This window comes from Lissotriton vulgaris, chromosome 3_1, assembly GCF_964263255.1.
Source record: "Lissotriton vulgaris chromosome 3_1, aLisVul1.2, whole genome shotgun sequence".
In the NCBI taxonomy this organism is placed as follows: domain Eukaryota; kingdom Metazoa; phylum Chordata; class Amphibia; order Caudata; family Salamandridae; genus Lissotriton; species Lissotriton vulgaris.
Genome location: NC_141689.1, coordinates 116,698,407 through 116,711,316, shown reverse-complemented (window position 1 = coordinate 116,711,316; position 12,910 = coordinate 116,698,407). Strand labels below are relative to the sequence as shown.

At 45.3% G+C, this 12,910-nt stretch overlaps 1 protein-coding gene across 11 annotated transcripts in view; it reads left to right on the top strand.

Annotated features, from left to right (window-relative positions):
- The window catches only part of DCTN1 (dynactin subunit 1), a 624,416-nt gene that overhangs the window by 503,918 nt on the left and 107,588 nt on the right, over window positions 1-12,910 (top strand). For all 11 annotated transcript variants that reach the window (XM_086960179.1, XM_086960178.1, XM_086960174.1 and 8 more), the window contains 3 exons: window positions 8,836-8,964; window positions 9,798-9,940; window positions 11,394-11,560. In XM_086960179.1, the coding sequence (XP_086816305.1) occupies window positions 8,836-8,964; window positions 9,798-9,940; window positions 11,394-11,560 (439 nt within the window). The remainder of the gene's footprint in view (window positions 1-8,835; window positions 8,965-9,797; window positions 9,941-11,393; window positions 11,561-12,910) is intronic.

Genomic DNA, 12,910 nt, shown 5'->3' with positions numbered 1-12,910 from the left:
CAAGTAGATTTCGCTGAGTTAATTTTGGTGAAATGGCTCTGAAAAAAGACAGCCGCAGGAAGTGGTGTGTTAGAAAGTGAGTTCCTGTTGCAGTGCCCTCCCACTTTTTGCCTGATACCTGATGCACATTTCCTAGGTGTGCCCTGGGTCCCTGCCAATCAGGTACCCAGGGCCTGTGTTCCTTCCCTAAAAACTATACTAAAGCCTAAACCCAATTGGCAACATATCGGCTCCTAGTAAATGGTACCCTAGGTACCCAGGGTATTGTGACCAGAGAAGACACCTAAGGGCTGCAGCACTTATTGTGCCACCCTTAGGGGCCCTGTACCCTGACACCCACACACTGCCTTTGCAGGCTGAGTGTGTAGGTGCAAAACTAAACAGAGTCGAAATGGCACACATCCCTGTGTGCCATGCCCACAACCCCACTGCCCTGGAATAAATCAGCCACCCCTCTAGCTGGGTGCCCTATGCCAGTGGTGTGGGCACAGGTGCATGAGCCCTGTGTCCCTACAGTACCCAGGGCTATTCCTGGGCACTGTAAGTACAGTGATGCCATTAAGATGATATGGTGCTGGGAGGTTGTCATTACGAACACCACAGCACCATAATGGCTACACTGAACACTGACAAGTTTGATATCAAACTTCTCAGCACATTAAACCCACACTGATGCCAGTGTGGGATTTACTGTAAAATGCACTACAGAGGGCATCTTAGAGATGCCCCCTGCTCCCTAACCTACAATCCACGTCTGGACTGAGAGGCTGCCACACAGCAGACCTGTTGCTGGACCCCTGGGCCCCCGCTCTCCTGGGCCTGCAACAATGCACATCCAGGGCGAGGTGCTAGGTCTCCTCCCCCAGGATGGGCAGAGGAAAGCTTCAAAGGCATACTGCCTCTGTGAGCTTCTCCAGACCATTTGCTGTACCCAGCAACTGGCCCCCACCAGTCCTGAGCCCCAGTCTGGCGGGAAGACTGGCGGAAAAACTGTCAGGAAGGGGGGAGGGGTGTCAGCCTGTGCCAACCCCACTCCTCAGGGGGAGACGAGGTAAAGTGTGACCCCGGGCTCCAGCCATCTTGAAGATGAAGAGCCCTGCCCAATCACAGCTAGGCTCCTGCCCCCCTCCCATAGGAGAGGAGCAGGCTAGGGGGTGTACCCACCCCAGGACAGGGACCTATTGGTCCCTGTCCTTGCCCTACTAGTAACACCCCTAAATTCAGTATTTAGGGGCTCCCTGAACCTTCCTTCCTGAGATCCAGATACCGAAACAAGAAACAAGACCAGCCATGCAGCTGCTAAGAAGAGGAAGACACCAACTGATTTGGCCCCAGCCCTACCGGCCTGTCGACCCTCGAATCTGCTCCTGCTAAACCCCGGCGGCGTCAAGTGGTCAGCATACTCAAAAACCCCGGAGGACCTGACTGCCTTATGACTCTGACAACCTGGGTCTCCCACGAGCAATGGTACTGCTCAAAGCAAGTAACAAGCCCTGGCATCAGCCGGGAACCGCGAACCCTGTACACTCTGCCCCCGCCAAGCCTGGCCTGTGCTGGAGTGGACCAAGACCCTGAGGACATCCCCTCGGCGATTCTGACTCTGAATCCAGTGCCCATGGACCCTCCTCGGCGACCCAGACGACGCCTGCAGCCTCAGGACAAAGGACCCCTCCGGCCGCGAGCATCAGGGGGTAAGATTTCCCAACCTCAAAAGACACCCCTGCACCCCACGGCCCCCTGTGCTCAACTCCTGGATGCCTACTTATCCTCAAAGATCCCAAGTTAACCCTCAAAGTGTTGGTTGCTCCTGAAGATCCTCCGTCCCCCAGCCTGCAGCCTTTGTTCCCTTTTCAAGATCCTCATTGGATAACATTGAGCGCCCGACGGCTCAAAAGCACCCTGCACCCAGCCGCCCGAGTGCCCCTGGCAGCGCAACCTGTACCCTATTCTACTTCGCCATTTGCCCTGAGCAAGTGACCAGGAGTCCAGCTCCCACAGCCGCGTGGCCTGCTAGCCAGCAGCCACCAACCGAAGGCCCCCTACCTCTCATTGGATAACATTGGGCCTAACTACTTCTGCACACGGCCGCCCCTGTGCCGCTTTGGGTGTACCAACTGTACGTACCTGACTCTGGGGGACCCCCGAGTATGTCCAGAACCTTAACTTCACCAGTCGAGTACTCACCTGAAAACCGATGACTCACTTTCCTGCCATAGGATAACATTGACTGGTTTGACTCGAAAAATCTTCTAAGTGTGAAGCTTTGAAACTTTACAATATTCATCTAAAATCAGCCGAATAACGAATTTCGAATTACTCACCTGTGATCATGAGAGAAGCCAGTACTGTACCTTGTAGCCCAGTACTGAACCACAAAAGTAATCCCAACCGTGTTTGCTAGTAATCTAAATTTCTGCCATAGGAAACCATTGACTGTTTTTCTGTGAAATTTCTTCGGTCTACTTTTGAAAATTACAAATCTTCCTTAACAATCGTACCTACTACTGAAACGTAATTGCTTACCTGTTTTAAGTAGAGACGCCAGTGCTGGAGCCCAGTCCTGGATTACCAAAGTAACGAGACCGTACTTTAACTGCAACTTGATTTTCCTCCCATTGGATAACATTGCCAGATTTTCATTGAAAAGTTTCTAAGTGTGGACTCTTGAAATAGCTTTATATTTCTTAAAAATCATAGCAATAGCCAAATCGTTTTTGCTAAACTGTTTCCTGCTTAGAACCCAAGACTGACCCTATGATCCAGTCCTGGGACTAGAAAAGTAGTCGATAAAGTAACTAGCTGCATTTATGTAGAAAACCCATTGAGCTCAATGTTAAATTGTGTTTCGAATTGTGTTGCCTACTGCAACCATTGTACCTATGGTGTTTATAAAGTTTATTGCTTCTTTGCAAAGTAATTATATGAGAGTACTCCTATCGAGAAAAGTACATTCTTAAACCTGTTGGTTCTAAAAACAAAACTATATCTTTTGATATAAAAACAATTGGCCTAGAGTTCAGTCCTTGTGTGTGAAACCTTTTGCTGAATGAATGTGTACAACAAATGCTTTACACTGTCCTCTGGCACTGCCTTACTGCTCGACCAAGCTACCACTTTAGAGAGAAAGGTCACACTTGGCTTTAACCTCTGTTATACCCCTGGGGTTTGTGGACTCTATTCACACTGTACCTTATTCTGGTCCAGTATATATAAAGCCACTTTCTCACATGATGCATAACAGTTTTGTACCTTGTTCTGTGTGTAGTGATGCTAAATTAGTGTGAAGAAACTGGGTACGTTCACCACAAATATTAACAATAGCACCCTGAATTTAAGCACCTCGAAGTGACCCTTCATTTGCTTCTCTGTGCAGCCTGGTCTTGGATTTATTCTTAGCCCCATAGACAAGGCTTGCAAAGCAGGCACTGTTCATTTCTTCATTCATTGATTCACACTAATTGCTAATTATTATTACACTATTAGATGCTAATTGTCGCCTTTCGGGCTTTCAATAAATCCGGCCCTAAGTACCTCACCAGACGCTTCCCCCACTACAACCCGAGTAGATCCCTCCGCTCCTCCCATGACAACCTCATACTACCAGTCAGGTTCAACATGAAGACGAAAGGTGGAAAAACCCTAAGCTTCTTGGCCACTAAAGCCTGGAACCGCATGCCCAAAAACCTTAGACACCAAACTCAGGAAAAACCCTTCCGAAAACTGCTAAAAACGTGGATTTTTAACCTCCCGGATGACTACACCAAGGCAGCCATCTAATTCCCACAGCCACCACGAAATGTTCTGATCCCCGACCTGGAAATTCAGCGCCATGATGCTCCTTCCGGAGCGACCTCCGCGCTTTACAAATACCCCCACGAAATCACGAAATCACACTTGACACACGACTGCCTGACTGTGTAGTCATCCGTCATGAGATCGTATGCAGCATTTCACTTCAGAAATGAACACGAGGCCTAGCACAAGATATATTCAGACTGCCACAACGGAGGATTTGGGATATCTGTGCAGCTGTATGAACTTTTTGTAGTTTAAAAAATTGAAACAATGTGGTAAAATCCGCTCGACCTTGGTGTCTGCTCTCAGAAAGAATGCACAAAACACTGTTTGAGTCTCTTTGCCAGCTCTATAAATCCCCTGATTCTCAGGCAAATCGCTTAAACTCTTGGGCGCCCATTGTCTGATCTTGTGTATGTAGCCAGGATGCTCATGTAATATGTGTAATGTCTGCCAACACGCACCCAGTATTGGCTCGTGGGAGGTGGGGGGGGGGCGTCACCCGGTGGTGGTGGGTAGGGGGGGAGTTTTAAAATAAATTTAAAAAAATCCTACCTGAGCAGGTCTGCCCCGCTTCGGGTCCTCTGGCACCTACAGGAACGGAACAGCTGCATCACTGCTGGCAAGTGGGTGGCAGCCCCTCTCAGCCAATCCTAGATTGACTTGGGGCACAGTTTCTCCCCACCCGCCTGCCTATCAGGAGACCGAGGTTTGCGCCTTTGCTCAACCCTCGCTTTCCTAATCGGCATGCGCCAGCCTGTGCAGACACTAGTACGCATGACTAGGCACAGCAGAAAAATGTGCCGACCTTCCCCAGTCATGCACACTTGTGGTGCTGCCTGCTGCCCCTGGTCTGACAATCATGTCCGTCAACATGACGATAGACCGCCAACTCTGAAGGGGGTGGGCAGTCCGACGTCATGCTGACTGACATGATTGTCAGTTCTCCCTCAGCGTCTCTGAACTTCAGTAAACTGAGAGTTTACTTAAGTTCAGAGACTGTGAGCGGGGGCTGCTTGTGGGGCAACGCCCTAATGGACGCACTGCCCCTGCAGTTAAGGCATCCACCGTGAACCCATGTTCCATGCTGGTCACTGTTGCACTTATGCCGCTGCAGGCTCCCTTGGCACCAATTGAATACCTGGTGCCAACACCCTCATCATCTTGAACCAATGTCAGCACCACCTCTGCCAAATTAACAAAATAAATCTGTTATCACGATTCCTGATTCTAACCCAACAGCACTATCAGCAGAGGCTCAAGTTAATTTTTGGCTTTGCTTGTGATCCCGAACAGAACAGGGAGCACACCTAATAATAATGATGGAGAGAGGCATAGCTTGCTTTCCTCTTAATATACAGATACACCTCCACTGAGACACCGCTTTGCTTGCTTCATAGACTACCAGTGTAGGAACATGGCTCATTTGCCATAGTGATTCGGAGTCCAGTTGAAGTACTAGAAGACTAGGAAAAATGTTGTCCTAGAGATTGTCAAACATGGGTGAGCCACATCGGAGCCCTTGCTTCCATTCAGTGACTCTCTTACGGATGCATTGCTGGCTACCATGTTCTTGTATGCCTCTAGCTTTCAAGAAGCCAGGTGACAGAGGCCTGCTCTGGTTGATCCAGATTTCCTCACCAAGTTCCCCTCTCATGAAAGTCTTGTTATACATGCTTTGGCTAGTATAGTTAATCCGAACTCCTTTCCGACCGATGTCCTGGAAAGAGTCCAAACAGAATGATGCTTTTGGCTTACAAATGTCTTCTACTGATAGCTTGGCACTGCGGTCCATAAACAGTCTATTAGTCTGCAGTCTGTTAGTGTACTATACACATGCTTTATGGGACTTGGCCAGCGAGATCTTGTTCGCAGTCCAGGAAGCTCTGGGGGCTGCCTTCTGCAAAACAATACACCCTTACATTCTACAAATGTAGGGGCTACTCCAGTGGGTTGGCCTTAGGGCAATGCTAACCTTCCCAGCCTCTATTGAATGAGGCAGCACAGTCCTCCCAAGGATGCAGTTTAGGCACCAGCAGACAATGCTCAGGCCAGCAGGGGCACCAGACCAACAGGTCGTTCCCTACTACAGTGGGCTTCAAGCTGCTTTAGGTTATCCTCAGCAACTCCCACCTGACTTATGGGAGGCAGGATTCAGTATTTCCACCCAGGTTGGTGATCCATCACTTGTGGCAGGTGAGTCTTACAGATTGTCAAAAGGAGTTACTCCCCACATTGCATGTTGTTGCCATCCCACATTTCTCCTTATGGGAGACTGAATGGTGTCTGTGCAGTCCCATCGTGGAAGAGGTGTGGCACCGCGGCCAGGGAGATGGACTCCGGAATCTGGGGATCACGGTTTGATCCCCAGCGGCAGATTAGCCCAGCACCATGTGACTCTGGGCAATAGCATCCTTAATCTTCCCTACTGCCCCCAGCACCTAGAGACCCTTACAGGTGATTGTTCGCGCTTTACAAATGTGGATTATTACTAAGCACACTTTAGGCACACTTTAAGTTTCCCTGTTTCCCTTCGGCCTTACCCTAGCCCCTTGGTTATTCACAAAAGTGATGATGGTGGTCGCTGCGCATCATTAGAGGTTGGGAGTTTCCATATGAATGGCAGCTGTAAGCTGACTCATCAGTCAGTCGTTGACCACTTCTGGGCAGTGGCAGAAGTCTTGAAATTTTTTGGTTTTATCATAAATGAGCCTGCCTAATTCCCTCATGAATGCTTTTTCACTGGTGTGATCCTGGAAATGATCAATTTCAAAACTTTCCCTCCACTGGGTTTAATCCCGGATCCCAGTACGGGTGGCTCTCCGCCTTTTTGGCCTTGTAGCAACTCCAGGTGGCACATGCGGCGCTACTATGAAACATGAAATCCCAGTGTACCCAGCATCAAAGCCACCTCTTTGGCCCCATCTAGGTTTCTCAGGTGTTACACAAGATGTGTTGTGGTGGCTGTCCGATGACACTTTGTCCAGCAGTCGACCGCTCACATTGTCACAACCCAGAGCTGACATTGGTGATGGATGCCTCACTACTGGGTTCGATGGAGAAGATGGAAATTGGAGGCCTCCAGTTTCCAGCAAAGATCCAGCTCCACCTCTTCCTACTGAAGTTGTGGACTGTTCCTTCGGCCCTGAAGTATTTCATTGCCATTGATCAAGAGGAAGCTGGTGCAGGTTGTCACAGACCCCACCACCACCTTGTGGTACTATTACAAGCAGGGCTGAGTGGTGTCCTGGACCTGTACCAAAAGAATTTGTTTCTGAAGGTGTCTGCAGCAATAGAACATCTTTATAGCTGCCAGCCACCTGGCAGTGAGACCTGAATGACAGAATGGATTAATTAAGCAACCTTGCCTGGCAGACCATTAGAGGCATCTGTGCCCCAAAAAAGTGCAGGGCGTATTCAATCCATAGGGACAGCACTGGCTGGATCTGTTTGCCAGTGGCAATCATGCGATGTCAATGGTTTTGGGTGTTGGAGTTTCCATCAGAGCTCTCATTAGAGGACGCATTCCAGCTTGATTGGAAAGATGGACTCCTGTACACCTTCTGCCGCTACCTCTTTTGCCCAGAGTGCTGAAGAAAATCAGGAGCAACCAGGAGAGTAATGTACCAAAAGCCTTTGAGCATCTGTCTTTTGATCAGTCTTCCACTCAGAGGAACTCCTGTCTCGGTATCGAGAAAGCTCCTTCATCCAAACCGCCATAACTTACACCCCCATGCTTAGAGATTGAACAATAGCAGTTGACTGCCTTTGAATTGCTGGCTGAGTTGGTGGATGTCTTCCTCTCTACCAGACTCCCTTTATTTATGCTGTGCACCGGGACTAGTTCTTAACCTGTGTGGTGTCTAGAACACTGACCCCTTACAGGCAAAACTGTTGAACAGTCTCGTTTGTTCTATCTTTAGCCCAGCAAGACCTTGCATTAGGCTCTTTAGAAGGTAATGGTGTTGAGTACCTGTTGTGTGAGCAGCAGGTCTGATATTAAGCATTTCCAGATCATAACTGCCTCAATTATGAGTCGCCCCTTCTGTCTCGCATGTTTTCCACCCTCTACAACATTGTGTGGACACATTAGATGTCTTAAACAATGGGTGAGGGTGTGGTTTCCTCACCAGTTCTTTCAGTCTTCGCACCCGTCTTAGACTCTTTTTTTAAAGGGAGCAAACTTTGTGCTGTTTCTAATGAAGGTTAAATTTAGGGCTCCCGGTTTTATGGTATTTATTTTTTTGCCATTTCCGTCTGTATTTATCCATGTTTATTTTTTGCTAATTTTATCAGTATTTATCCATATTTTTTTTGGGTTTTGTGGAAAAATTAAGCTGAAATTAATATATTTCCACACTTATTTAACCAAAATATGCAGTCATGCTTGAATGCCTGCCAGGTTTCAGTGCTGTGAACACCCGCAGAAGATAAAACAGTGAACTTATATGAAATTATGCAAATTTCAGTATCAACTTTGTGCAGATCGCCTCTTTACTAAAATCCCTTTTTTTTTTTTACCACCTTATCTATCAATCGAAACATCTCTTGGCCTAGCAGTCATGGAGGACAGTATTTAGAATTACTCAAAAAGCACCCAATTAACGTTCTTATCCACATTTAAAAATAAGTACAGACAAGAAAATGAATGTTTTCAGTCTGTATTTTTCTGTAAAAATCAGTAAAAACGGAAAACAGGGAGCATTGGTTATATTTCAGTAGGATTGTTCTTTTCTGAATGTGCATGTTTTGGGCTTGCATAGATTGTCATGTGTTGAAATAGTTAATTCCGACAGTGTAACAGGTTATTGCAAAATGTTAATTAAGAATAACAAGTTTTAGAGATGTCAGATATCCTAATTTTTCACAACCTGGAGTTAACTTTCATTGGCCACGGTAATCCCCGAGAGGTTCACAGTTTTTAGAAAACAAAATTAGTAAATTGAACGTATTTTCTATTCATGTTCTTTATTTCCTCAAGTACCTGGCTCTAGTATTCTGTGGTACAGATTATTGATCCCCTGGTTGTGTTTATTCCAGTCACCGCCTCCAGTGGAGCAAAGAGCAGCTGCACTGCGAGCTGAGATCACAGACGCAGAGGGACTTGGATTGAAGCTGGAGGACCGGGAGACTGTCATCAAGGAGTTGAAGAAATCTTTGAAAATCAAGGTTAGAATGAAAGACCTTTTACACTACATCAACATTCTTGGGCAAGATGATAGCTGCTTAGGGAGGGTCGATGGTTTAGATTAAATCCCACTTACGTCGGTCCTGTATTCTGGTCTCGTACAATCTTTCTCAAAATTCAAATCCATATTATGTGTCACAAAAGTAATTGATCCATTAACTTGTTCACCAAAGACCAACTTCTGCCAGTGTCTTATTTCCAGCATTTTAGACTTGAGTTTTAGAAAAGAGGCAACTAGATGCACTTATAGAGTCATGGTAAAGAATCATGGTAAATAGACATCCTAATCTTCACATGGAATTCTCCATTTGTTAACACTTACACACTGAGAATAAATAATGCACTTAAAGAAGATGATTTTACACCTTTCAAATTTAAAATGTCCTTCCCACCTCACTGCGATTTACGTTGCCTTCACTGTGTCCAAACAGTGCCCTTTTCACTCAATGTATTTTTAACCAAGCTATTCCTACTTAGTAGTTGATGGCCATATACTAGTATATAAATAAAGATACAGGGGTTTAATTTTTCACATATCTCTAAAGACCTCGTGTAGGTACTTGGGACAAACTGTAGAAAAAAGTAAATGGTTTTGTTCAGAAATCTGCAGAGGGTGGAGCGTCCAGTAAAGTTAGTTCTGATGGAAAATGTGTGCCCTTGCAGATTCTTTCTATCCACCTAGTCTCAGACCACAGATCATTTGCCATCTCCTGGAGTGGAGGATTCTGTCAAGTGAAAGATTCAAACCACGCAGCACTATATATGTACTTTATCATCATTAAGTGAATTCTGTGTTTTTACATTTTTTATTTAGGGCGAGGAACTTAGTGAAGCCAGCGTTCGTCTCAGTCTGCTGGAAAAGAAGTTGGACAGTGCTTCCAGGGATGCAGATGATCGGGTTGAAAAGATACAAACCAAATTGGAGGAGACCCAGGCCCTCCTGAAAAAGAAAGAAAAGTGAGTCTGATTGTATGTCAGTATCCCTCAGTCTCCACCTTCTGATAGTCTTTGGCCCACTGTAAATAATAACACTGATTAATATTTTATATAAACTCAATCCTACTTTTTGGGAAGTGGGCCTCACTCTTGCATTCCGTAAGGTATAGACAATGAGCTTTGATTCATCAAAGCTCTTCGCGCAATAGCAAAATGTGATTGACTGCAACAAAACTTAGGTTGGAGGGAGTGGAGCTGTTTTACCACTTTATTTTTATTTTGGAATGGGAGTTACCAATAATACTGAAGAAAAGTTATACGCTAAACAAATGCTGGATTATGGTGTTTGGTAATTCACACAAGTTACCAAATTATTCAGTTTAATTTTCACCAATGTCCATGATGTTTGTGCAAATTTACTTTTGTGTTAAAAATATATCTTATTCTGTAAATCTCATAAAAATATAGTAGATGACTAACCAGTGCCTTATCTTAAAAATGCCCAGGATAAATCTGGCATCATGAGTATCTCCTGGATAGCCGTGCATTGATTACATGTTCACAGTTAAATACAGTTCAAGGCTCTAGATATTGTGCATGAATACATGAGCAGCCCATCACTTTTATAAGGATCTGTTAAAGCGCGTTCAGCCTGTGAGAGCTCTGTTGTAAGTGAGCCATTGCGCTTGCATTTATTTGTAAAATGTCCATCTCCTGGTGGTCTTTGCCATTGATCTTACTCTTCGGAATGCACAATCTGCCCTTTTTCACACTTCTGAGAACTGACCTGTTTCAATCCAGTGTTGTTGGTCACCACTACTTCTCATCTTAGCAGTTCTGGCAGCAGAATGCCTGCATTGTTGCAGTAGAAGAAACGTTTTTTTATAAATATTGTTATGAATAATTTGGCTTTGATTTGCATGCATGACTATTTTCCCCCTAAAGTGTGCATGACCATCCTGCTCTCAGTCAGTCAGTCAGAATATCTTTATTCGACTTTTTACAAGTCATACAAAGAGCAAACAATAAAACAAAGACAATTACATTTACATACAATACATCCTGCTCACATTTCTTTAACACTTGTAGTTTGGTTGATACGTATTTACCTTGAGCACAGCTTATTTACAGCAAATAGAACCTTTTTATATAAAGTCCATGTTTTTCTCTTTAATTAGACCGGATTTGAAGTATTCAGTTACCTTTTGCAGTAATACTTCAGAATGTTGGGACAATGGTAACAAGTGCATATCAATGTTAAAACCACCTACCTTGGTTTTTGTAATGCTTCAAGATATCCCAGTGTGTATTTGTGAGCTCAAAAAACTGTTTCCCTATGTTTTTTTGTTTAGATGTTTTGTGCAAATCTTCAGGTCCTTTCTGAATAAGCGCACTGTTTGAAAGTGTCCATGCTGAAAGGTTGTACCTTTAAGTGATGAAATACACTTGGTTAATAACATTTTCTCTTCTTCAGGGAGTTTGAGGAGACGATGGATGCTCTTCAAGCCGATATTGACCAGTTGGAGGCTGAGAAGTCTGAGTTGAGGCAACGCCTCAACAACCAATCAAAACAAACAATTGCAGGTCTTCGTGTAGCACCTACCTCTGGAGTGGCTTCTATTGTGTCTGGTGCCACTGGAGGTGAGTGTACTAGTTCTCCATTCCATTCAGTACATGAAAAATGTAATCATGAACCTTATATATTTGCTTCCTTTAATTGCGTCCCACTATCCTCAAAAGATCTGCTGCTGTTGCTGTGGGTTGCAGTTTTGGCAGTGAAGTCCCTCCAGTTTTGGTTACTGGTATGTCCACGTTCCTCAATACTTGTGGAATGTCCAGGCTATCCGGCTGTATTTGGAAGGCAATTTTTCCGGGGACAACAGGATTAAAGATCAGGAAGCCAGGGTGCTTGCTTGGCCTGCCACACACAGACCCTTCCTATCAGGCATACCCAAATACTATGTCTTCAACTTTGTGAATTTTGTTTTAACTTTCCTGATCTTCCCAATGAGTGTAAAGTTTCACATGCTCTCTTGTTCCTCTCTCCTTTTCTTGGTCCTAGAGCCCAGGTGCTCTGTCGGTACATTACACTGTGCTGATATCACAGTGCTCTGCGCCTTCTCTTTGGGTCAATGACATGCAGTATTCTGCTCTGATTTTGCATTCTATGACCCTACTCCACCAGAGCCCCTTTAAGAGTGCTTTAAGCCAGTCGCCCAGTGGCGTAGCATAGACCCTGCAGTGTGAGAGCCCCCTCAGCATAATACCCTGGCCTTAGAGCGCCTGATTGAGTCCTGAGGGGGGACCCTCCATGTAACTTGAAAGGGGGCCCTCAGGTTTCGTTACGCCACTGCAGTCGTAGTTCTGCGGTTTTGTACCATATTATATCTAAGGTGTAACTTGCACCCCCTCGGCCTCAAGGTACTGCGCTCCAAGTCAGCATTGACTCCACTGTGCCAGTGTGGGTCTTTTATTTGATGCTCATGCTCTCTCTGTGGACCTTAGCGCTTTTTCACTCTTGCTCCCTTTACGGGGGCTGTAGCATCCTTTTAGGTTTATAGGTGTGAGGTTGTAGAATATATTAGAATGTTGTGATTTCTGGTGCATTTTATTCATTGGCGTTCCTTTTCTGCCAGGTTGACTGAGTGGCGAGTCTAGGTACGAAATTGAAGATTTTATGGTAATGTGAGTTACATTGGCCAGCGCTTCTAGAAAAAATCGTATACAGGCAGTTTCTGAAGATCAAGTATTGGGGAATGTTGTGAAATTTTCAAATGGATGACCTTTAGAATCTAGTGGTGAGAGGAGAAGAAAGGATGTTGGGCTTGCTGTGGGTTATTGGATGTTTTATCAAGAAACATTTAACTTTTCAGATTCCCCTGAATTGGCGATTTGACGTAAATACTGTGAAATATTGTGTATATTTCTGACTGATTTTATTTAGTAGAAAGGGAACTGTGCTGCATTCTGCTGAGTTTAATAGGCATGAGG